General features: G+C 43.0%; 1 protein-coding gene across 17 annotated transcripts; it reads right to left on the reverse strand.

Annotated features, from left to right (window-relative positions):
* Positions 1-57: 57 nt before the first annotated feature.
* Positions 58-22420, reverse strand: PCBP2 (poly(rC) binding protein 2). Of its 17 annotated transcripts, none has more exons than XM_059185165.1 (15): positions 22230-22416; positions 19720-19862; positions 19122-19145; positions 18998-19030; positions 18515-18631; positions 16493-16624; positions 15176-15304; positions 14094-14180; positions 12126-12218; positions 10931-10972; positions 9612-9684; positions 9074-9112; positions 8083-8135; positions 7000-7169; positions 58-486 (listed from the first exon to the last, which is right to left on the reverse strand). In XM_059185165.1, exons 2-15 carry the CDS (start codon positions 19786-19788, stop codon positions 450-452), a joined length of 1098 nt encoding a protein of 365 aa, XP_059041148.1. In that variant the 5' UTR covers positions 19789-19862; positions 22230-22416; the 3' UTR covers positions 58-449. The 17 variants fall into 17 exon arrangements, with proteins under 17 accessions (XP_059041148.1, XP_059041147.1, XP_059041150.1 ...); XM_059185164.1 differs by having other exon boundaries at positions 8083-8138; XM_059185167.1 differs by having other exon boundaries at positions 14094-14168; positions 22230-22413.
* Positions 22421-24112: the final 1692 nt, after the last annotated feature.

A 24112-nucleotide genomic window follows, 5' to 3' on the forward strand; every position in this document is an offset into this window, starting at 1 on the left:
TGAGGCATAAAAGGTGCAAAAAGAACAGCAAGACAACAGGAATAAAACCCACATAAATCACTGTGGCATCCAGTTTCTATTCACAAAGAAAAAGCTCCAGTCCATCTTTTAATTTTTTTGAAAAATTCCTGACATTACAGAACTAAACTGAAATGTATTAATATTCCACTCTTACATTTCCATGACAAACAGAAAAAAAAAATTCATGAGCCAAAAAAAAGGGGGGGGAAGCTTATAAAACTAAATATGGATCTCAGCATTAACAGCTGAACAGAGAAAGGAATTAAAACGCTTTAATTAAAAAATCACGAGTGGATGATAAAGTGTGTAGAAACTGAAAATTTACAAACTATTTAAAACCTGGAATCGCTGACTGTTCAGAAACTACACAGATGGATCATGGGTGGTGGTGAACAGCAGAAAGGGATTATGGATGAATCTGCATTGTTCTAGCTGCTCCCCATGCCACCCGTCTCCGAGGAAAGCCTGTAACACAAAAAATAAACAAGAACTCAAAGTTAGTTTTTTGAATGCCCAGCTGCACCTCTCTGAAACTTTCAATGTCAAAGGAGACATTTTAAGATTTTTTGGATTAACTTGTACCATGACTCTGTAACCCCTGTAATCCAAGCTTTCTGAGGAAAATTATCCCAGAACTGAAGGAAACAGACTCTTGTTACCAACTGTGGGGGCTCCTTTAATGAAGTGCTTTGGAGTATCTGGGAGATGTTAGATGCTTTCCAAAAATATGCCACACACTAAAACCTCTTCTTACAGGGTCCTACTAAAGCACCTTTTCTTTACTGGGCTTATTTTAGCTCTTCCCTGCTACTGATAGAAAGCAGTTTAGGAAACCTTTATCTGAAAGTAGCCTCATGAGGCTAATATTGAGACAGAGCAACAGAGTCACAAAGGCTTCCGTCCTGGGTTTCTCTAGCATTGTGAAGAATTATTCCACTAAGAGATAATAATAGTTTTAAACGCTAGGGGATGTTAAAAAGGGAAGAGCAAGTATACTAAGTATAAGAATGACACCCAACCTATCGCCTTCAGACTTAAAAAGCAGAAGCCAACATGTTTCAACAATTCCCTGGTTCACTCTAGAAGCTCCCAAAGCTTTGGGCTCCTCAAGCTAAACTCTCCATTCAGACATACCCAGCCAGCTACAGTGCCTTTCTGTCACAAATAGATCTTATCACTTGAGGTCCTGGAACCCAATTCTGAACTCTGAAGGAGGACTGTTTAGGTATTTATAGCCTGCTTCACTGAGTATTACACACCCAGCAAGTTTTAGCCCCCACTCTGAATAGAACTAATTGTGTAAGACTCCATTTCAATTCATAAGTTTATTTCATGAGGCTTTTCAACTAACTGGCATAACCTATTTGTGGTATCTAGTCAAGAACAAAATGAATGGTATTCTGCCATCTCTGCCTTCCACAACAATGCAAAGCCAAGGTGGTGGGGGGTGAGGAAGGACAACACAACACCCGAGAACCAGGAAACAGGTCCTTCAGCAACAAACTGTATGTTAAGTCTAAAATGGTATTTCTACCCCAGCATAAAGAGGGAATAATTAGTTCTTTTATAGGGGGCAGATTCTTGCCAATCTCAAAATAGGATGACCTAGGGCTACATAATAAGCAGTAAGTCCTGAACCTAAGAGTGGTGAGGAGTGAAGGTTCAGGATGGAGCTGCTGGAACAATTCCGGTCTAAGACCTAAAAGAAAATTAAGTTCATGCAAGAAGGTCATGGTACTCAGGCAAGAAAAAGAGCTCAAAAAGAAGTATCCAGAATTTAGGGGCTCCTGAGTGGCTCAGTCATTAAGTGTCTTCCTTCGGGTCAGGTCATGATCCCAGAGTCCTGGGATGGAGCCCCGCAAGGGGAGTCCCTGCTCAGATGGAAGCCAGCTTCTCCCTCTCCTACTTCCCTCTGCTTGTGTTCCCTCTTCTCGCGGTGTCTGCCAAATAAATACAATCTTAAACAAACAAACAAACAAAAAAACCTATCCAGAATTTATATACAGCCTAAGCAGGGACTAAGGCAGGGGGTGGGAAGGTGGCAAGAAGGGAAAACCCAACCAGAGTACCATGCTAAGGACTCTGTAAGAACCACATAGGGAACTCAAAAAGTTTTTAAAACTTTAACACCAATACCCCTGGAGATCATGGTGGCACAGCTGGCATCTGCCTCCTTCCCTGCACTCCTCCGTTAGAGAGCACTCATTAGGTAAAGAGGCCATCTATTCAAGAACTAGATAAAATAAAAATCTGGTCTCTAGGGGGAGATGGTACAGGCAGAATAAAGTCCTAACTAGAGAAAGAGTTAGTTTATTAAGGGAGAGCTGGACCATATGAAAAAGGAGCACCAACAACTAACAAGAGGAAACTATCTGGACAATGAAATGAAGGCTGCTCCTCTGTGCGAACTCGGGACAAGGAACACTAATTTCATAGGCCAAATGTGGGACTGAGAGACCACTACGCCATGAGATAACACGCTGCAATACTTATCAGCAATTAGGTTTTTTTTTTTTTAAAATACTGTAAACCAGATGAGATGCGAGAAAAGGTCAACAGAAAAAAATCTCTCATTATCTTAATGCCCTAAGAAGAGCCATATGCATTTAGGGTGAACAGGAGACCATGCATGAGAGGCCTTCTGCCATCCCACCTACAGCACTTCTAGTCTTTTGTGGAGAGTGAGCTGTGGTCTTGGGACAAGGAAAATTAACTTCAGGGAGATAAAGTACACTTGAGTTAAAAGTGAAGCACAAGTTGTTAGTGCAGATTAGTCACTCATGTGATCTGTGAATTTAAATTCTCCAAGGCTTTTTTAAATCTGGTAAGTGAGGGGACTGGTGAGTTACAGTTGATCTTAAGGGCTCCTTCCAAATCTAAGTTTATAATTCTCTACTTGTGAGAGGGCTGGTGGGAGACAGAAGCAGGAGCAGGGAACGGAAGGAAGGGTAAAGGAACTTGGTAATCAGGGTGGGTATGGGATAACTAGAGAATCCTGTCAAATTTCGGATGATGTTACAGGCTGGTTTGTTCAAGATTTACCCAGTGTCATAGGAAGAGGGATACTTCTCATTCAGAGAAATGCAGACAAAAGCCAATCAACTTTATTACTTTTTCCAATTTGCCTTCCCATTCTAGGTCAAGAAGTAACTTCTTTATATGTATGCTCTATAAAAGATTCTCACAGTAACCACTCACCAGAGGCAACAATCCTGGGATGCACCCTCTTGTTACCTGCTGCTGTTGGCAAGGTAAGGGATTTGAGAAGTCAGAGAATCTGGTCTTTCACTAAAGCATCTTAATGCCAATTAAGGAAGACCCTCAGGCTGTATCCTGCTACTGGCCCATCTCCTTTTGTGGGGAATAACAAAGGACTGCTACTGAATCAACCAGGGACACAAACAGGCCCAAGTCCACGTTCCAGACTCCCTAGTTGAGCAGCCACAAGTCACAAGTGCCCACCCCGTCACCCTTCACAGCACACAGTCAACTAAAGTTCTTACTGTGGCAACTTTATTACAGCTAGAAACACATATCTGGCCATGACGGCCTGCTGATAACTTAACCATTAAATAATTTTAAAAAAAAGGGGGGGTTAACGGAGCAGCTTTTATTCATTAACACAGAGCCTAACACATTGTTATATTGCAATGCAGAATAAAGCTACAAAAAAGTAACAGAATGAAAAAGAAGAGCAAGAACTGTGGCTCTAGATAAAGAATTCAACAAGTCAGACTCTGAAACAGGCACTCAGATTAAATGGCCTAACCCTAACCCCAGGTTACCATTACCCCCACCCCCACCCCGTTATGCCCCAAATAGTAAAAAGGAAACGATCACAAGCTCACAATTGTTTGGTTCTCACCAATGTTAACAAAGAAAAACAAAATGAACCAAGAAGTACTTGAGGGGGTACCTCAAGATACTCAATCAGTAGGGGGAGAATCTCTGTTTCTCGCCTTTCAGTTTGTTAGTTACACATGGCACGGCAGAGGTGGTGGTGGTGGTAGCAGAAGCCCCGGTCCCCTTAGCAGCAGACACAACATTTAGAGCCAGGAGAGGGATGGGTTTCATGCCAAGCAGACTGGAGACACAAGGGGCGGTCGGAAGAGGGTTGGGGAGGCTGGAGGGTGCGTCGGAGGTCCCCGCTGTGGCGAGCGAGGGGGTGGTGGTGGAGGAGGAAGAAGAAGAAGAAGGGGTGGAGGGTTGAGAGAGGTTGATGCTGAGGTGATCAGGGATCGTGACGGAGGCTGCCTGGGAGGAGGGTTTAGCGTTTTCTAAACTGTAACAGAGGAAAAAAGGAACAAAAAAAAAAGGGTGGGTGGAAGGGAAGACCACAAAAGGGATAAAGTACAGGACAAAAACCGCTTGTTATCAGTTAAGTGCCTCTGGCTGCAAATTAGGAAGACCTAATACCAACTTGTGATAAAATGCCCCTCTTTCAGTCTGTGTCCCACCCTCTAAAAAAATGTACACTTTACCAAATCCCATTCCACAAGGCTATATAAAACTGTTATGGTGAAGAAAAAGTGGACAGACTGAGAAAAGAAATCACACAAAACACACTTCCATGTATCTGACACGTGGATGCAACCCAGAAGTCAGAAAGAAATGATTTCAAAGTAGAAAATGAAATATTCAGAGCAATCTCCGAACAAGGAACAAAAATGTTACACTCACCAATCCCTTGAGAAGGTGTAGAATATTATTCTATAGAATTAGAAACTTTCCCCCCTAATGTTGAAGTGTGCTTCCATCTTCTACAACAAATGAACCAATGTACCAGGATGGGAAAGGACAAGAAACCGAAGTAGGTCACTAATTTCAACTTGAAAAAATGTAGCCATTTTAAAGAAAAATGCTGAGAACAAAAGTGTAGATAACAACTAGGAAAGCTTCCTTTCTGTAAGAGGTGGGGGTGAGGAAAAAAAGCCCTTTGTTTTTCACGAAACATACTTCTCATACAGACCTCACAGAACTGAAAGATACTCAAGCACTCCCGAAAAACTCATTTAAAAAAGTAAAAATACGCCTCAGACACCTGAAGTGAAGTCCAAATAGCCTAATGACCAGCACCTTCCGAACGCCCACCCATCTAAGCCAGAACCGCAGTATTTGTCAAAGACTGTCTGGACAACCTAGCCACAAGATTAACTCTTCAAGGGCAGGGCCCCTCCTCTTAAGATTCCATTTTGTTTACTGAAGTCCAGAGACGTTACAATCCATAAAGCAGGGATAAAGAAAGGACCCACACTGACAGAGTAAGAGCAGAAATGCTCAAAATCCATTCCTGAAAGCAGAGAAATCTTTCTTGCCTGGTAGTAATAAAACCAGCTCGCTTTTGGATTCAAACTTGGCTAAGGTGGGAGAGTGAAGATTAAGTTTTGTGCATGTATAATCTCTGCTTTGGTGTTAAATGAAGCCTCACAAAGTTGTGACCCAAACTCATAGTTTGGACAGTTTCATGAAACGGGACAACCCTAAATGGCCAGCAATCCTCCAAGGAGGATCCTTGGAGAGCAACTGAATCCGGAAACTCAGGTGGACATGTTCTGCTTCCTTATGACCTAAGGTCAAACAAGTTGCTTCCATTTAAGCACTACCTGACAGTATTTAGTGTAAGCCTACCCAAGCAGAAGACAAGAATCCCCACCTTCCAACAACATGAATCTCACCACCTAAGACCTGCCCTCAGACCTGCCCTACCCATATCCCAATTAGAAACAAGAAAAACCTTTGCAAACAGCCTCTACACAAAGCTTACTACCATTTCCTAATGAACATGAAGAATCTGATGTGCTTGGTAGCTGAAGCAGATCCAGACACATGAAATCTTTCCTACATAGATACTAGTCAATACCTCAAGGCATTATAAAAGGCTTAGGGCAAAAGTCAAAACCATGGGGGAACTGATAAATTCTTAACCAGGAGATAAAAGACAATGGAATAATTACAAAGTCAGTGTAAGCAGAATAACAAAACAGACTTCACACTTAGGAATTCCTTTCCCTTGCCCTAGATTCAGGAACTCAGAACACGTTCTATGCACAACAGAAACTGAACAGTTGTGACAGAGAGTAAGTGAGAACTAGACAAAAATCTACAAGACAAAGATGGCTAAGCCCCCTGGGGAAATGGACTGCTAACCCTGGCTTAGCACTTTAGTAAGCAATTAAGATCGTGACTGAAGCATATGTGCTGAGAAAGCAAGAAATATGAATGCTTTGTAGGATGTCCCCCCCCCCGCCCTGCCCCGACTTAAAACAGCTCCACTTTGGCTGTCCTGTGCAGTAACATCAGCTAGGTTTGGGTGAGGAGAATAAAACCTCAGGAAACCATTATGGTATGAGATGGTGGCAAAAAAAAAAACAAAACAAAAAAACAAGAACAAAAAAACCCAAAGAACAGGCTAGGAATTTCTGAAATAGTCGTCCAAAACCTGTGCCTCCCCTTTCCCACAAGCCCTGAACAATGGAACACATTTGCAACTTTAGAAAAATGTATGTTTTCAGAATAAATGGTAATCACTGCTTCCTAGAAACTGCCTTGCAGTCACATTACTACTTCATTATCCTTACTACAATTAGGGCACTTTGGAGACTAACCTCCATCTGTAAAATATTGGTCTAGGGTATGTACAGCAAGAGACCCACATCTGCTTCTTAGTATGGATGCTCCAGCCAGAGCACTACGCTACTAGTGAAAATGTGCTCCACTGTTTCCGTGCCTAAAACTGTCAAGTCAAATGCCAAGCATTCTATTCCCCTCCCCCGAACAAATTTATTCCAATCTTGTTACTTTTTCTGCTTGCTACACTAAGAATGGATCAAAGTAGGGCAAGACTTTATTGCTATCTCCATCCATCCCCACTCCCATCCCCCAAATACTCCCACATTTAATAATACACTGTTGTTTTCCCCAACACACACATTAATGTGTTACCAACAATAAGACAAAAGGTAGGGAAGGAACACTTACCTGACATTGATTAGGTATTGAGCCAGGCTAATGCTGGCAGCAGATCCAGTGATGGTAACCTGCCTATCAGTAGATCCTTCCACTGGGTTCGCAATTTTGATCTGCGCCCCAGACATCTGACGGATCTCATTGATTTTGGCGCCCTGACGCCCGATTATGCAGCCAATCAACTTAAGAAAAGAAACAAAGCATACCAAAATTAGGAGATGCATGGCTAGGCCCAAGAAGTCCATCCCACCCCTCTAGTCTTCTACAGCTTGGATCCACAATAATGGTAACTGAAACTACTATCTGCATCTTACATACCCTACTCACATACTCCTGATTAAATAACTTGATTCTAGATTGCATCTCCAGTCTTGCCCTATTTTGTCCGACTACCACAGGTCAGAGCCAACTCTTAGCTCATGGACTCTGAGGAGCATTAGCTCATTTCCTAGAGTACCAATCCAAAGACAAAATAAAGCAGAGCCAATATGCTAACAAATCAGTTTCTCATGGCTAGGGATAATAAAGGTCTCTGGTTTCTGGCAACAAAGATGCCTAAACTTACCATGCTATGATTACCATTTTCACATACTGCTAAGAATTCTGCCTAATTTATAACGTTTTTGCCTTTGTGAAAAAAAAAATGGGTATACATTCACACTGTCCAATACTGTAGACACTAATAACACGTAATTATTGAAAACCTTTAGTGTGGCTAGTGAGATTGAGAAATTGATATTATTCTCACAATTCAAACCACCACATGCAGTTAGCAACTATCATGTTGGACAGAACATTCATTCAATGGCCCCTCCTTTAAGGATAAGGCTTCGGATCATCCAAGAAACTAAAGCCAATGGGAATTTGTATCTGAGACAAAAATGGTTCTTTCTACCTCATGATACCTCAACACAACAGTTTTACCCATTTTCTCCATCAGTTTTTATTTATGATTCTACATGCTTTTAAAATGTTTAATTCGGGATCTGGGGAAAAAAAAAAAAAAACATGTCCTTTCCCACTAGGCCTCAAGAATGGCATGACACTATATCAACTCTTATTTTTATCCCATGCAACCCTATTAATCATACTCACATCATTTGGAATGGTGAGTTCATGAGAAGTAGTCTGAGCAGATGCATCCAAACCTGCTAAAAGACAGAAGAGAGCAAGGAAGTTCAATGCATAGCAAACAAACCCCCACTGATTTGCACATAAACCTAACAGAAGAAAACAAACTGGAAACCCAGCATTGGCTGTTGGGATTCATCACTAACTTGGAAGCCTCCAAGGAGGAAAGAGGGGGAAAGGGGTACAGAAATAATGCTGGAAAGGTTCCTCTGTAAACTCAGAAGAGCTGATTTCATGCCATTTCCTGCAAAGCCCAGCCTATTAGGGTGTTAAGGGAATGGAAGCAAGGAGCAAAGGAATGTGGTAGGACCAAAATCTAACCAAATCCTTCTGCACTGCTCCCCTTTTCTGCTTAAGATTTCCTGCTGCTGTTGTGTTCCAATTTTATTTCACCTGATGCTCACTAGCACCAGTGCCAATATCATGCCTGTTACTGGGTACCATGGACTTTTGGCAGACATGCAGAGTTGCTTTAAATATACCTGTATCAGATTAACACCTCCCCCAATCCTAACCTACACTTCAAGGTCAAAGAAAATGAAATGGCAGCCAGGTGAGGGAAGTTCATTTCTCCAGATTTATTCCCTGTCTTTCCCTCAATTGCTCAGTAATTTGTTCTGGTTTTTATTTTGTTTTCCAAAGAAAAAGAAAAAAAATCATATCAGCAAACACCCATACCCATCAATAATACTAACACCTGGAGAGAACCAGGCTGGCTGGCTAATTCTCAAAGCTAGTCCTACTCTCAGCTGTGGCTGCTAAACCCAACATTTTTAGAAGGGGGTTGGCCAGATCCATCAAGGGACCCTCAGGGGCACCAGGCCCACCCCTTTGCTCTCTCAGCTCCTTTCTGCCATGTGCATCTTGCTGGTATGTCATGGGCAGTGAAACAAGACTCCCACCAGTTTATTAATATAACAGTAGAATACTACAGATTTTTTTTTTTAATCATTACCCCAATAGCCTTTCACCTCTGGAGAGCTGGATTCAATGCCTGTTAAGATACAAGTGAAAATGAGTTTGGTGGTCTCATCCTAACCCTATCGGACAAGTTATTCCTTATACAGAAAAAAAAGCCCCAAAAACAAAACAAAACAAAACCAAAAACCACTACACAATTTGGCACAAATGGATTTTCTACCCAGATCTCTGAATAGCTGGCGGAGAGAAAGGGGGTGCCAATCAGATCAAAGGGGCAGCAGTGAGGATGGGAAGAAATATCAGCCTACCCTTTGCCTGACAAGCATCCCCAAACCTCACCCCAAACCTTCCAGGGCCTGTTTTTTTTTTTAAAAAAGAATAACTCATCCCAAATGAAAACCAAGTTAACAAACACATTACCTCCTTCGGTTTAGTGATAGAAGACAGGCAACTTTAAACCAGCAGGATGCTGGGTAACGAAGTATGTTTTAAACAGATGCCAAACTGAGACCTTGGGGCTGGCCTCTGTCTTGCACTACACCTTACAGAAATAAACACTGAGGTATCCATACCACTGAATCCGGTGTTGCCATGCGTCATGGGAAAATGAGACTGTTGCATTGCCAACTGGTGCAGCTTGGTCAACTGTAGGGAGGAAACAGGAGAGGCTGGCATTAGAAGAGTAACAGAGCCAGGGCTCAAGCACATTCAGACTCGAAAATGCAGAGCTCCTGATCCCCAAAGTTGAATCTACCACTAAAACTACAAAACAGAGTAAAGATGGGGCTTATATAACCACAATCCTGGAGGTGGGCAGAATATGAAGTTAAGGGTGAGAAGTAGAAAGGGCATCAATACAAAAGAATGAATGCATCTTGGGTGTGTGAAAAGAAAAGCAGCAGCACCTGCCCGACAACCATCCCCTTGTGGGCTAATAATGAAGGTGTTTGCAGCCATTGCAACAGTTGCCCCAGGGACAAGCACAGACAGGCTAGGTAAACAAACTGTGCAGTGGTGCTAGGGAAAACACACCATGCAGGGTTGTCAGTTACTGGGACAAGGGAAGGAGATGAGAGGGCAGGGAAACTGCAAGGAGAGAGATTAAGATGAAACCAAACTGGGCTCAGCCCCACCCCCCCACCCAGTGGGTTTCTACAGCTAATTTTCTTCACCTATACAAACTATCCTGGCTGTTGTAAAACAATCCCTCCTAAAGGTTACTTCCCTTCCTGCGCCAAGCACTGACCAAGAACCAAACCCAACTTCCCAAGTCTAATGCTCAGCACCTGAAAGGGTTAGTAATGACAGAGAAAGTGCAGAGACGAAGTCTGAATATTAGTGCTTTTAAAAAGGAGTGTTTAGTGGCAAGAAAGGTTTTTACTAAGTTGAATCCCCAAATATTCAGCTTCTTATCCCTCCCTGTGCAAAATAAGCCCCTTTCCCACCCATGCAGATGCTTTTTAAATTGTCACCTCAAATTGAGAAATACCCAAAGACAAGCCCAACCTCCCACTCCCCCCACTCATGGAAAAGACTCTCTGAAGAGATGCACAGTCAGTCCATTGTCAATTTAAACTGTGCCCTGGAACAACAAATGACAATACAGCATGGAACTCTTTCAGATAGAATAATATGGAACATGGGGTAAAGCAGAATCTAATAATCTGCTGAATTCCAATTTCCAGTGAGTATGTCAAAAGGCAAACAAGGTGCTACTGTGGCCCTGAATAAGATTATTTAAGGGCCAAAATATGGGGCTCATTTCACCTTGTAAGGGAAACAATACTGTAAATGTTTAAGACCCAACTCACTTCTGCCTATATACAAGAGTGAAAACAATTTTGGATGGGAGAGGGAGCTTTTCAAAACAAGAAGCGAAAACAAAACTTACATCTGGCTGTGGAATGGCATACTGTCCTTGAATGGTATAGGCCTACAAAAGGAGGAAAACAGTTCCTATTAAAAAACCAATCACGGACAGCCACCCAGTGGGAGAAGGGGAGACGGATTTCAACTAGCCAGGAAGCCAGAGTTGAACTAGAGATGGGGGAGGTCAGAGACTGAGGCAGTAGGTGATATCTCATAATCACAGTGAGGCCTGAGTTGGCTGCCTTTGAAACCTAAATATGATGCCTTATTCCAGGAAACCTATGAAGGGAGCCATGTTCCCTGCAATCAAAGGCAAAACACACGTTTCTTAATAGAAAGGTGGGAAGTGGGATTAAGCAATGCCTCGATTGACCAAACCCCCTTCTTTTCCCTATATTCAACACAGCCTAGGAGGAAAATGGTCTCTTCCCTCAACCACCCCAACCCTTATATACCAATCATGGTGACATGAATGATTTGTTTTGCACAAACCTGCGTGACATATTTTGAAACACTTCCCTTTCCCTATCTTTTTTTTCTCTGCATCTGCCTAAAGACCTTAAATGCACTGGAAGCTAGCTGAGTACCTAACACTAGGGAGCTGACCACAAGAATGCAAAATAAATAAATAAATAATGAAAACAAATTACTGTGTGCTAAACCCTGCACCTTCTCCCACCTCCCCCTCCATAAAAGGCACTTGCAGCTCCCACTACACCCTCCTCCCCCCACGCCATAACCTCCAAAAAGGGAGCTGGGTCTTCAGGGCAACAGGGTGGGGGACAAGGAGAAGGAACAAGAAGGGAGGGGAAGGAGTGGCTGGTTAACGGGATGTGAAGCTTTTCACATCACAGTGGCCAGTACCCCCAAAACTGCACCCAGGTTGGGGTAGAAGGTGAAAATGGGATAGGAAGAGTGGGAGATGGGGAAGAGGGGTTGAACAACAACAACAAAAATAAAAAAAATAAAAAAATAAAAATAAAAAAAAAAGAAAAAAGAAAAAAAGGAAAAAAAGGGAAAAAAAAGAGAGTTGGTGTTACCATCTGGTGGGCTACGCGGCCTGTGTGAAATGAGGTGGGGGGGTCAGTCCAGGTCCCCGTGGACAGGTGGTGTCCACAGCACAAAAATCACCAGCGCCACTGGCCCCCCGCGTGTTGGCAGTCTCGGCTGAGGCGGAAGGATTGAGTGAGCCTTGGAGACTGAACATCCCCTCTCACCTCTAGAGGTGGTCCCTCCAGGTCAGGGTTGAGGCACATGGACGGGGTGGTGTGGGGAAAGCTCGCACTGTCGCTGCCTGTGCTGTACCTGTCCTGTGGATAAATAGAGGATTTCAGTCTCCAGGGCTGTCAATCCGGCACCTTGTCACCAGCATGAAATTCACACAAAAAAAGTTGTTTAATTTTCTCTTTTCCTTTAAAAAGGAGCTCACGACACAATTTGAAACGAGCTGCAATCAGTGAATTTAAAAAAAAAAAAGTTACCTTGTGGCAGGTATCACACTGCACAATTGGACTATTTTCAGTAAGAATGGAGGGATGGGGCAACAGAGCTGATGCCAGCTACTGGTCATGTAGGATTAAGTTGAACCCCTACAGAGCCCACTTTTGTCACAAAGGAACAAAAGATACAGGTCCATCTGTGGACGTTGCATGAACCAGTCCATTTAAAAAGGCCATGGGAATAATCAGGGCCACTCATGAAAGAAGCTTTAAGCCTTTAGAGGGTGGTCAACTGAATAAAGGGGGGAGGGAGGGAGGGGGGGAGGGAGATGGGGAAGCAAAGAGGTAAGAAGTGGGAAGTGGAAAGAGGAGGAGAGGAAAGGAAAGGGAAACGAAGAATTATAGAGAGGACTGCTGCTACACAGCATGGGATTCTTTATAATCCCAAACGGGAGTGGAAGAATCCAGGAAGAACAGGAACCTAGAGTTCCTGGGGAGAAGGGAAAACTCCTAAGGCTAAGCGTCCTTGCTATACTGACTCTGGGCCTTTGTTTATCCTGCTTGACTATCCAGACTAACAGAACCCTTTAACCAATCCAGTTTGTAGAAAGCAAGGTACTAAACTGTCTCAAGGTTAACACTGCAACATGATTTCTTGCAAAAGCTCCCAGAAGCACATGACAAACTAAGTCCCCAGAATCTTCTTGTTTTATGCCAACTCACAACAGAATGTGAATGAGATGGACTTCAAGTTTATGCTTCCCCCAATTCAAAGAAAAGATGGAACTAACTGAATTAAGTGTGCTTTTAACAGGCCAGCTCCTCACTGGGAAAAGGCATTTTGAGCAATGCACCTGCTTAGGAAGCCACCAAAATGAAGATCTCTATTTCATCCTGAACCCCAACATTTACAAAACTGACCTACCTACTCCTTAAATGCTAACCAGCAACGCATAAAACTACCATGATTCTGATCCATGCTCCTGTCATAAAAATCTAACTTCAGAATAAACCATGTGCCAAGGATCAAGAGTTTAGGTGGGTGAAGTAGAAAGAGGCCAAGGGGGTGCTTTGGTGTTCTTACTCTAACACCAAAGGTCATAGCACCACAGCCCAACATGCTCTCCCCCTTCTATTCTCGCACACTGAACCCTCACCCCGGCTGGTTTCAGTTATCCCATGTGGATTCAAACCAGCGTTTTTAAGGTTAAGAGCCTGGGAAAACAATTCACTGGAGTTTGGGAGTGAAGGGGTAGGAGTAGGGGAGGTGAGGTGGGGGGGAAGGGAAGTTTGTAGGACACTCAAGTTTAGGACCCCCCAATTTTGAGACCACCATCCAGAATCTCCTTCAGAGGTCCAGTTCTTTGCTATTTTTATTCAGACCTCTCTAAAGAACACCCCACACATAAAAAAGCATGGATGGGGTGCGGGTGGGGGGGGGACAGGGAGAGTAGTGGTGACACCAAGGCAATTTAACCCTTTCTTCTAACCCAACCCACCTTAAATCACCAAGTAAACTCCCCCTTCCGAGTGCCTACAAAACTCCCATTGTCTGCTAAAAATTAAGTAAGGGCTTGGCATTCATAGCTTTCTCCAGTACAAAAAAATAAAACCAAAAGCACGGCAAACTATGGCCAGAATACAGGTTTCAGCAAGCATGCAGAGTGGCCTGGTGTGCTGCTGGCAAAGTTGACATTTCAAATATAATCCTCGTTCATTCTAGCCCACCAATAAGAACTTTCTTACCTGACCACCTGCAAAGATGACTGGAGAACTGGACGGCTTGGGCCGGTACGGGATGGTCACGCCCTTCGGGGGGGACTGGGAGAGAGTCAGAGGGGAAAAAAACAAAAAGAGATAAGGTTTCAAAGCTGCTTCAGCTGTGTGGCTTAAGCTCACACAGATCAGTTAAATTAAAAACTGTATTAATTTCCATCCCTTCACCTACCAACGTGGTCTCTGGCTAGATCTAATCTCAAATCATCTGTAGTTATTTGCCTTTAAAGCAGTAAGATGGGTCCATGGACTACACAGCTCACACTAATTCTCATCAAGGCAGATTCCCCTGTAATAATTTACGCATTATTTCCACGTTTTCAAGTGAACCTAATGAACACGACAAACCTCTATGCGTACATATGTAATCAGTGATTAAGTATCTTACGTTCTGGCCTACGTAAAAAATGAAGCCAAAATAGGAAATGAAACACTCCAGTATTATCCCTAGGATAATATAGACACTGTCAAGAAATAGTTCAAAGGTTCAGTCAACATTCTGAAAATTTTACTTTCCTTTTTCATGCAACATGGAATGAATTCCCTAACAATTCTGAAAAGATTTTCCCTTAATTCTGCTATTCTAACATATGCTACCAGGACCTCATAAACCATTCAAAAACATCACTATGGGTCAATTTTTTCCCATATAACTATCTTGATTATAATCCTGCCTTAAAACACAAAAATTAATTTGAAGAATGCGTCAAAACTGTTCACAGCCAAAATACTGTAATCCAAAGGCAACTTAAGTCAGTTCCTCAGAACCCAGTTACATCTTTGGTTCACTCAGTCCAAGTAGTCAATCTTCCCCTACCAACCCTACTAGCATTGTTGTAAACCTAAAGTTCATACTGCTTAACAGTTTCTATTTTTGCTCAGACTGTAAGAAAACTCAAAGTTGGGGGAAGGAAAATATGAACTCAGGGAACCTCTTCCCCACCCCCACTGGAAGCTTCTAACAGCTTCACCTAATTCTAGTCTTACTAAATATAGAGCAGTCTGTCTCCCTAGAATAACCCCCCATTCTCAGCATGAGCCTGAGGGCTTACCTCCAACATGACCACGCAGATCTGTTTCACACACTCAATGATGGATTGCGGAATGCCAGCAATAGTGATGGCCCGCTCAGTTGAGTTGGGGAGCATATCCCCTGCCACCTGGACCTGAGCCCCTGTACTCTTTGGGGTAAAAAGAAATTTTAAAAATCAGATAAAAACAGCTCATACTCTTCCAATTCCCTAAGCAGCAATTTTAGAGTTGAACACTCAGTAGAGATACTTATCCCATCTCCTATTTTACCCTTTTTATTCTCCCTTCCCACTCTTCCCTTATTCCAGATAGGACTATTTAATCACAGTTATAAATAAATTAGCCTCTGAAAGTCAAGAATAAACCTGAACAACAGCCTAAATTTAAGCTGCTCTCAAGAAAAAGGCCCTTCTAGGCAGTTTCCTTTCAGCTAATGGTAGCTTTGCGGGCCATCAAACAAAATCTCCACAAGTAACACCAACTTTTCATTCTCTTATTAAATAAATATTTTTATCAAGCCCATTCTGTGTGTCAGGAACCATTCAAGGTTGCTTGAATATATAAAGCCAAAATCCCTGCTCTCCTGGCATGTATGGTCAAGCTCCTTTAGAAGCCACTCAAATTTCATTCCAACATCCAATTTAGTAACTCCCAGACACTATTAAAAGCTTCCATAATTCAATGTAAGAGCCACAATTTAAAAGGGAACACAATTACAACTGCATCCTACTATATCTCCTTATTTCTCCCTTGCTGTTCAGTAGTTTGGTCAAGGCCAAGAAGATATTATATATCAAATTTTCTTAGACATGAATTTCTTAGACGTAGTCTGGTGGAAAAGTTGCCAAATTAAAAAATGGAAACAGTGTGCCTGGGTGGCTCAGTCAGATGTCCGACTCTTGATTCCAGTTCAGGTCATGATCTTACAGGATAGTGGGATCAAGCTCCATACTGGGTTCCACGCTGGGCATGGAGCCTGCCTGGGATTCTCTCTTCCTCTCCCTCTGTCCCCCCAACCCCCAGCACAGTACTCTAAAATACACAAAAAACAAACAACAAAAACAAAAGAAACCAGGTCATGTTCACCTATTAGAAATTCTGATTAACCTTCTTGACTTCTTAGGACATATAAATTGTTAAAAAAACAAACAAAAAACCCCTACATTTTATATATGTATCAATGTTGTCTTCCCAATCCATCCAGGAGTGTTACTTTAACAATATTCATCTCAATATTGTTCATTCATCTCAGTATTGTCTCCTAGCCATACTAAGAGCTATTAATAGAAAAAGCCGTATTTATAATAAATATTTTGAAAACAACAAAAGTTACGAACCTCTCGTATTTCCTTGATCTTGCAACCACCTTTCCCAATGAGAGAGCCACACTGACTAGCAGGGACCACCAGCCTCAGGGTAACTGGGGGTCTACTGGCAGCTGTGCTATTGGTCATAGAGCTGCTGATGTCCTTCAAAAAGAAATTTATCAGAACAAAAGAATATAAGTTTCAGCAGATCCCTGAGACCCGGAACTGCTATTAACAGAACTGTTTTAACCTTATAAGGGAAATATGTCATGATCTACCATCAGCAAAAGTTCAAATATTGCCTCCCCACCTCCCAAAACAACTATTTCTGAAAAGATAAAAACATCTACAAATTTCTTCAGGGTTAGCCCTAAATATAGTTTCCTTCATCGAGGGGGTAAGATGGAGTGTGGTAGGAAGCCAAGTGATTATTAGTTCAGGAAATTAGAGCTGACTGCAAAGTAAAACAATTATCAAAGTCAAAATTAAATAAAACATTAGAAGAAAGATGAAACAATATAATCTAGAATATTCAAAGAACCAATTCTGCTCTACCAGAAAACTGGGAAGATTAAATTGTGTATTTCTACTATCATTATTTTAATTTCTTGGTAATATTACCATTATACAGATAATGAAATTGAGGCCAAGTATTCAATCACATCTAAAAAGCTGGAGATTTTTAAATTAAATGACTGTATTTGGCTCCAAAGCCCACCATCTTTCCCATAACAATATGCTACACCCAAAAAGTCATGTTTTAACCTAGTTAAATTTAGCCTCCTGAGGATTAAGTGGTGCAAAACATCACTTCTCAGCCTAATCTCTATGTAATAGCTAGACCTGGAAAGTGCTTAAACATAAGCCCTTTAAGTCAAGGGCAAGTTAAAGTATGAATAGATCTTCTGAATGTTTTTTAAGCTTCAGGATCTGGATTAGCAGGGCCCTGCAGGTCAAAAGATAGCATTTCTGATCTTGGCCATGATAAAATTTCAGGCACCATTAAGTATCCAACCACCAACTCAAGCAGCAGCCAACAGCTCTCCTCTGCCTGTGGTGTCAAATGCAGCATTAGCACTAGCAGCATTACTGAAGAAGGGGAGGAGGCAAATACAGGTCTGACACAACATTAGCAGACTCATTTTCTTTTTTTTTTTTTTTTTTTTTTTTTTTTAAGATTTTATTTATTTATTTGACAGAGAGAAATCACAAGTAGTTGGAGAGGCAGGCAGAGAGAGAGAGAGGGAAGCAGGCTCCCTGCTGTGCAGAGAGCCCGATGCGGGACTCGATCCCAGGACCCTGAGATCATGACCTGAGCCGAAGGCAGCGGCTTAACCCACTGAGCCACCCAGGCGCCCCTAGCAGACTCATTTTCTTAAAAACTTAACTACACTCAAGGTTGAAAGGTATTGATTTATTCATACTATACAGTAGTGTTCACCAAGGCACCTAAAGAAAGTACATTTAGATTCACTCAACTATAAATCAGGAAATGTAATGTTGAGTAATACAGTACTGTCATATCTTCAAAACGGTCAGTCAAAAAAAAATGAAAAAAAGATGCTAGTTTCTCACTTTTTTTTTTATGTTGAGTACCAAGTAATAGTCAAGCCATTTGTTTTAATGATTTAAATCACTTAATGGCCAGATTTGGGGGAACACTAAAGTGGAGGAAGGACTCATAGATATTTATGACCCATTTTTTCCTTGATTTAAAAGTTCTCAGAAAATGACTAAGCTGTCTAGCACTTTAAAAGGAAGACTACATGGGGAGGGGTGCCTGAGTGGCTCAGATGGCTGAGCAGCCAACTCTTGATTTCAGTTCAGGTCACGATCTCAGGGTCCTTGGATTGATCCCTGCGTGTGGGCTCTGCATTCAGCAGGAATGGGCTCGAGGAGTCTCTCTGCCTCTCCCTCTGCCACTCCCCTTCTGAGGGTGGGCATGCGTGCGCGCGCAAACACACACACTCTAAATAAAAAAATGAAACTTAAAAAACACCCGAAAGTAAAATAAAACAAAGACTAAGTGCAGAATGAGAGGGAACAACACACCTCTTCCAGTTTGTCAATGATCATAGCAAAGGCTTTGAAGATCGCGTTAGTGGGTCCAGCCAAAGTGATAATTCTCTCAGGACAATTCCCTTCTGAGATGTTGATACGTGCACCACTCTGGATAAAAAACAAGGCCGAGAGGTTAAGTAAGACAAAAAGATCTGAGTATATATAGAACAGGCCCCCCCCCCCCAAATAAGATAAGCAAGGAGCTAGCTGCCTATGTTATTTTGACTCAAGGCAATTTCAGCATTATTTCAAACACTTGCTCATGGTTGTCTTCAGACTACAGTAGCTGCCTTAATGCTTGAGTGAACTAAGACACAGGAACTACATTTCCCAGCATACTATATGCCGTTACAAATAACCAAACCAGAAAAATACATTTTCCTTTTGAGACCTTTCCCCTTGCAATCACTCATTAATAAGAAAATGTTTGCCTTTAGAACTTAACACTCCCTTAACTCCCCCCACATAACTTACCTCCTCACGCATCTTCTTAACTGATTCTCCTTTCTGTAAGAGGAAAAGTCAAGAGTGAGCCCCAAATGCTATTTCAACCCAGACTGACTAAACAGTAATTAGAGTTGAAGTGAAACTGTCTTACCTTTCCAATGATACTGCCAACTTCCTGCAAGGGAAAAAACTAGCATCAAATAAGAGGAAACTCCAAGTGTTCATTATTATGAAAAGCAATTTTTAACTGTCCGAAGCAATGTGAAAATTAAGATTTATAGGAAAGGGGACTGGGTGAGCTTTTTCTTGTATTTGCTCAAAACATAAATGAGATATCCAAAAATTCTGAATAATGAAGCAGTAATAATTAAATGCTATTGTGCTTAAGATGTTATTTTTTAAAGTACCATATACATCACCTCCCACCCCCCACCTTAAGTTTCCCAAAATTGTCGGGGCCAAGGAGATCTACTTATCACAAGCTATAGCAACCTCTACAGGCAAAACCTTATTTTCCAGATATGAGACAGTCTTTGGCTCCATCCTCTAGTTAAGCCTTTCCTGCTCAGTGGAGCTTCCTACTGAAGTCTGTCCATTTTCCCGCTACACTCTCATCTACTCTGATAGAGAAGAGTGCTAACGCCAGATGCCCCACAGTGCTAATCTGATGAACTCCAAGATGCATGCCCTCTCTTCCTGGCCTCTCCCTGAGCAGTTACTATGACCCAATTTCCCAAGCTGGTGCATACCTTTCCATGCATAAGTAGCCGGATGGTGAGAGTGACATTTAATCCACCTTCAATCACACCGGTGTCCATGTCGAGCAGTGTTCTGGGGAGCTGGACTTTGAGTGGTCAAGTCTTTGGTCACTGATGGGGGTGAAAGCCAAAAACTGAAAAGCAAACATGACCAAAATCAGAAAGGGAAAACAATAGGAGAAATAGTTCCTAAAATCATTTTCACCATTATCAATGTTTCCGGACTCTTCTCCTTAAATGACAACCTATCAGTTGGCAAGCGTGTGTATACCCAGCACAACTGCACTAATGACAACCATTTACAGCTCAGGTTCTGTAGAGTATGGAAGACGACTTTTCAGTCTGCTCTCCTTAATGGCAGGGTTTCTGCTGACTCTCAGGATGAGGATTCCTTCAATAGGCAATGGTTGTAAGGGAACTGCTGAATGTGCACTTGTCCTTCAGCAGAATAAGCTTTGACATGATACAGAAACACCTGGAAATCATGAGGCCAAACCTCAAACTAATCAACTAGAGAGAGGCAGATGACCTTTTGCTTCTTTGTTAGGTAGGAGCTCAGGCTGAAAGCTAGAAGACACTAAGTTTTCCTACTCGCAACAATTTGTAGCTAAAAAATTGAGATGTTTCTCACATTAAAATTTCACATCTTTACAGATGACACCAAATAATTTATTAAGTTTTAAATCAATCATCTCACTGAAAATGGCATTATCTATGAAAGCCTTCTATGAAGGGTGGGATTCCGTATTTCCCTTTGGGAAAACATTCAGTACATTAAGTACAGCCCGAGTCCTTTCTTCTATCCCCTTTCCCAACCCAACTTGATAACCACTCAGGTTTGAAAATTTTCCTTGCTTCTGTGTATTAACCTTTGTTACTACTCCATCTATTCAAATCTATTAAATCTTGAATTTTCTTCCCAAAAAAAAAACAATTGAAAAAAATGGTATTGCTAAAAATTTATTGTAGCTGTTTTAAGCAAGAGCAATAATCAACCTTTCCTACAAAGAAAGCTCTTTCCCCATCTAGCCTCTGAAACAATGTTCCCAATATTTCAGTTTTCAAGTAACAAATTACATGCAGAAATAGAATCTGGTTTTGGATATACCTTTTCCTACCACACCTCCTTAGGACCTAACAGCATTAGCTTTAAAAAGGTTCTCCAAAGTTGATAAATTTCTCCAGTGACATTTTTAGAAACCATCCCTTCAAAACCGAACATCAATGACTCTCCTACAGCTAGTTTTCCTCCTTCACAAACCAGCCACCGTTTTAACTCTGCTCTAACACAAAGCCCATCCCTAAACATTTAAAAAGTGTTTTTAAGTTGCTGCCAGATCATTCTGTTTATGGCAAGCTGCCCCCCGCCCCTCGTTACCTCCAGAGCATGATTTAAAAGATGGGTTTTGCTTCCCCAAGGCACCTCATTCCCCCATCTTCAAAATAGAATTAACTGCTGGCAAAATCCCAGAATTCAACACTTTTCACTCATGAAAAAACAACAGTGCTGAGGGGGAGGGCGCAGAGTGGAAAAGGGGAGACAAGAGTTATGTCTGTAAGAATGACTTTTTCTTTTTAATGAGATATGGTACAATACTGGCAGTTTAGCTTATCTCCACTCAAATGTAACAGAAATCAATTTACAAACACCAGAATAACGCAGCTAAGAAAGGGCAAGAACACTGAAAATCTTTTAGAAGGCCATTTCGTGATTACACAAAGCTGCATTTCTAACTCCAAACATCCAAGAAATCCCTGTCATTTTCTCCTGACTGGGTCAATGTAAGTGTACCCAATCCCAGCAATCCAGCTGTTAATCCTGCAGTCTATTACCCCTTCTCCTATAAATAGCTCGGCCTGCGTCTGTATCGGCAGGCATTTTGTGATTTCAAAATTCGTTACCCCGAAAGAACGTCCTGAATAACTCGGTAACTGGGAGCCCGTTTACCCTTTAACTCCGCCGCCCCCCTCCCCTCGGTCATCCAAGCATTTTCCAATTAAAAAAATGCCCCCCCCCATGCCTCCACTAGAAAAGAGAGAAGGGAAAAAAAAATAAACGGTTCGGTCGGGGGGGGGCGCTGCGATCCAGGGGGAGGGGCCGGACTAGTAGCGCCTCCTCGTGTGGCTGCGCCAGCGCCTGACCCCCGCGGGGAGCCGCGCTCACCCGCCCGGCCAGCAAGCCGGCCATCGCCTCCCCCCACCCCCTTCAACCAACAAATCCACCGCCGCCCCCCCTACCGCGCGCGCGCCCTCCTTGACTCCTGCGCAGCCGCCACCGGGAAAAGGCGGGGGGAGGGGGGTAGGCCTTGCGCGAGGCCTACTAGGCCGCGCCTGAGCCAGGGCCTCGCGTGAATGGCCGGCCAGCCAGAGTGAGGGGGTAGGCGCTCACGCGGTACTACGCGAGGCCGGGGCTCGTGACGAGAACCGGAGCCCGCTGAGAAAGATGGCAAGAGTGGAAACAGAGCTATAGCTGGGGGCGGAGGGAGAATTTTGAAGCTTACCTGCAGGCGCGAGGCGACTGAGGGGAAAAGGGGAGCGGGCGGGAAGGGGAAGGGCGGGAGGCCGGGGGCGGAACAATAGGGGCGGGCGGGAAGGCGAGGGGGGCCCCGCGGGCGGGCGGAGGAGGAAGGGGGGGGTGGAGGAGGAGGAGGAGGAAGGGGGAAAGAGACCCCGGGGCGGGTGGAGGGCGGCGGAGGGCGGGCGGGCGGGCGGAGGGCGGGCGGGCGGGAGAGGGCGCAGGCTGCGGCTGCTCCGGCTGCTGCCTCTGCTGGTCTGGGAGGGGGACGGGGCGGAGCGGCCCGCTTTCAACCCCGCGCACCCTCCGACCCCGGAAGCGCTAACCGCCCCGGGGGCCGGCGAGGCGACTGCGTCGTCCAAACCTTCCCCACGCAGTGCGGACGGCCTCCCAACAGCCTAGAGCGGCTCCGTGGACAGCGTCGGCACCAGTGAGACAACACCTGGTAGTGGATAGCCAAGTCTATGATAGAGCGGCAGCGTAGGGACAGGGAGGAAGCTAGTGGCCCCTAGCGGGCTGATTGGAAAGCCCAGGCATGAGTGAGGAGAGAGTTGGCAGTCGCCATGGATAAAGGAAACGAGGGAGAAGAGATGGGTGTGAAGAGACGGCAAAAACCACAGAAGTCTATAGTAATACTCAAAAGAAAAAAAAAAAGAAGAAGAAAAAGAAAAGAAAGATTAAAAAAAACTAATTTGCCACACTGAAGACAACTTTTATACCAACTCCTTACTCAGAAAATTAGTAATTGAAAAAAAAAAAAGAATTAAGCATTTACTCCCTTAGGAAGAACTGTAGTTCATCCGTTGTTGATAAGGGAAAATTATTTTTTAAAAGATTTCCATCTAATAAATGTAGTAAGAATGAAAGAGTTAGAAAATCATCATCCACTCTGCAACCCAAAAGGAAATAATTCATTCAGGCCGGTGGCATCAGTCATCAAAACTTTAAGTGACAGGCTGATAGGGGAACGAGATATTATCATGGGGACAAATATCACCACACACATTACTGGCAAATTGTACAGGGGAAAAAAAAGTCATCTAAAATGGAGAGATCTGATAATCACTACCTTACCCAAGTGATCAAACTTTGCAACACTAATAGCAGGACGACTGACATTATGTGGTGAGATAAAATAAAACATAGCATTGTCTATTAAGTATTTTTGTCAAAAGTGTTTAATCTGAATCTTATCAACCTTTCGACCTAATTAGCAATGTACAGGAAATATGTGAGGGCTAAAGGAATAAGTTAAATACATCACACTACAAGGAGACAATCAACAAACGTAGAATAGTCTGCAAAACAACTACCCAAGGGGGCACTTGGGTGGCTCAGTCAGTTAAGATCAGCCTTTGGGGGGCCCTTGGGTGGCTCAGTGGGTTAAAGCCTCTGCCTTTGGCTCAGGGCATGATCCCAGGGTCCTGGGATAGAGGCCCACGTCAGGTTCTCTGCTCAGCAGGGAGCCGGCTCCCCTTCCTCTCTCTCTCTCTCTCTCTGCCTGCCTCTCTGCCTATTTGTGATCTGTCAAATAAATAAAAATAAAATCTTAAAAAAAAAAAAAATCAGCCTTTGGATCTCAGAGTCCTGGAATCCAGCCCTGCCTCAGGCTCTTTGCTCAGCAGGGAGTCTGCTTCTCCCTCGTGCTCTCTCTCTCAAATAAATAAAATCTTTAAAAATAATAAAATAAAATTTAAAAGTAACTATATATTTTGGGGACAATTAAGGAAATCCAGTGAACTGAATATTAGCTAATATTAGGAAGTACTGTTAATTTTCTTAAGTGTGAGGGGACACCTGGCTGACTCAGTCAGAAGAGTTTGAGATTCTTGATACTGGGGTTGGGACTTTGAGCCCTACATTATATGT

This window comes from Mustela lutreola, chromosome 8, assembly GCF_030435805.1.
Source record: "Mustela lutreola isolate mMusLut2 chromosome 8, mMusLut2.pri, whole genome shotgun sequence".
In the NCBI taxonomy this organism is placed as follows: domain Eukaryota; kingdom Metazoa; phylum Chordata; class Mammalia; order Carnivora; family Mustelidae; genus Mustela; species Mustela lutreola.

Excerpts from the sequence above, each read along its gene's own strand:
- PCBP2 (XM_059185164.1), bottom strand. The coding sequence starts at position 19,788 with ATGGACACCGGTGTGATTGAAGGTGGATTAAATGTCACTCTCACCATC. Across the intron at positions 15,305-16,492 it reads AGATCAAGGAAATACGAGAG|AGTACAGGGGCTCAGGTCCA; the intron begins GTTCGTAACTTT and ends TTTACCCCAAAG. Across the intron at positions 8,139-9,073 it reads AGAGGTGAAAGGCTATTGGG|CAGGTTTGGATGCATCTGCT; the intron begins GTAATGATTAAA and ends TCTGTCTTTTAG.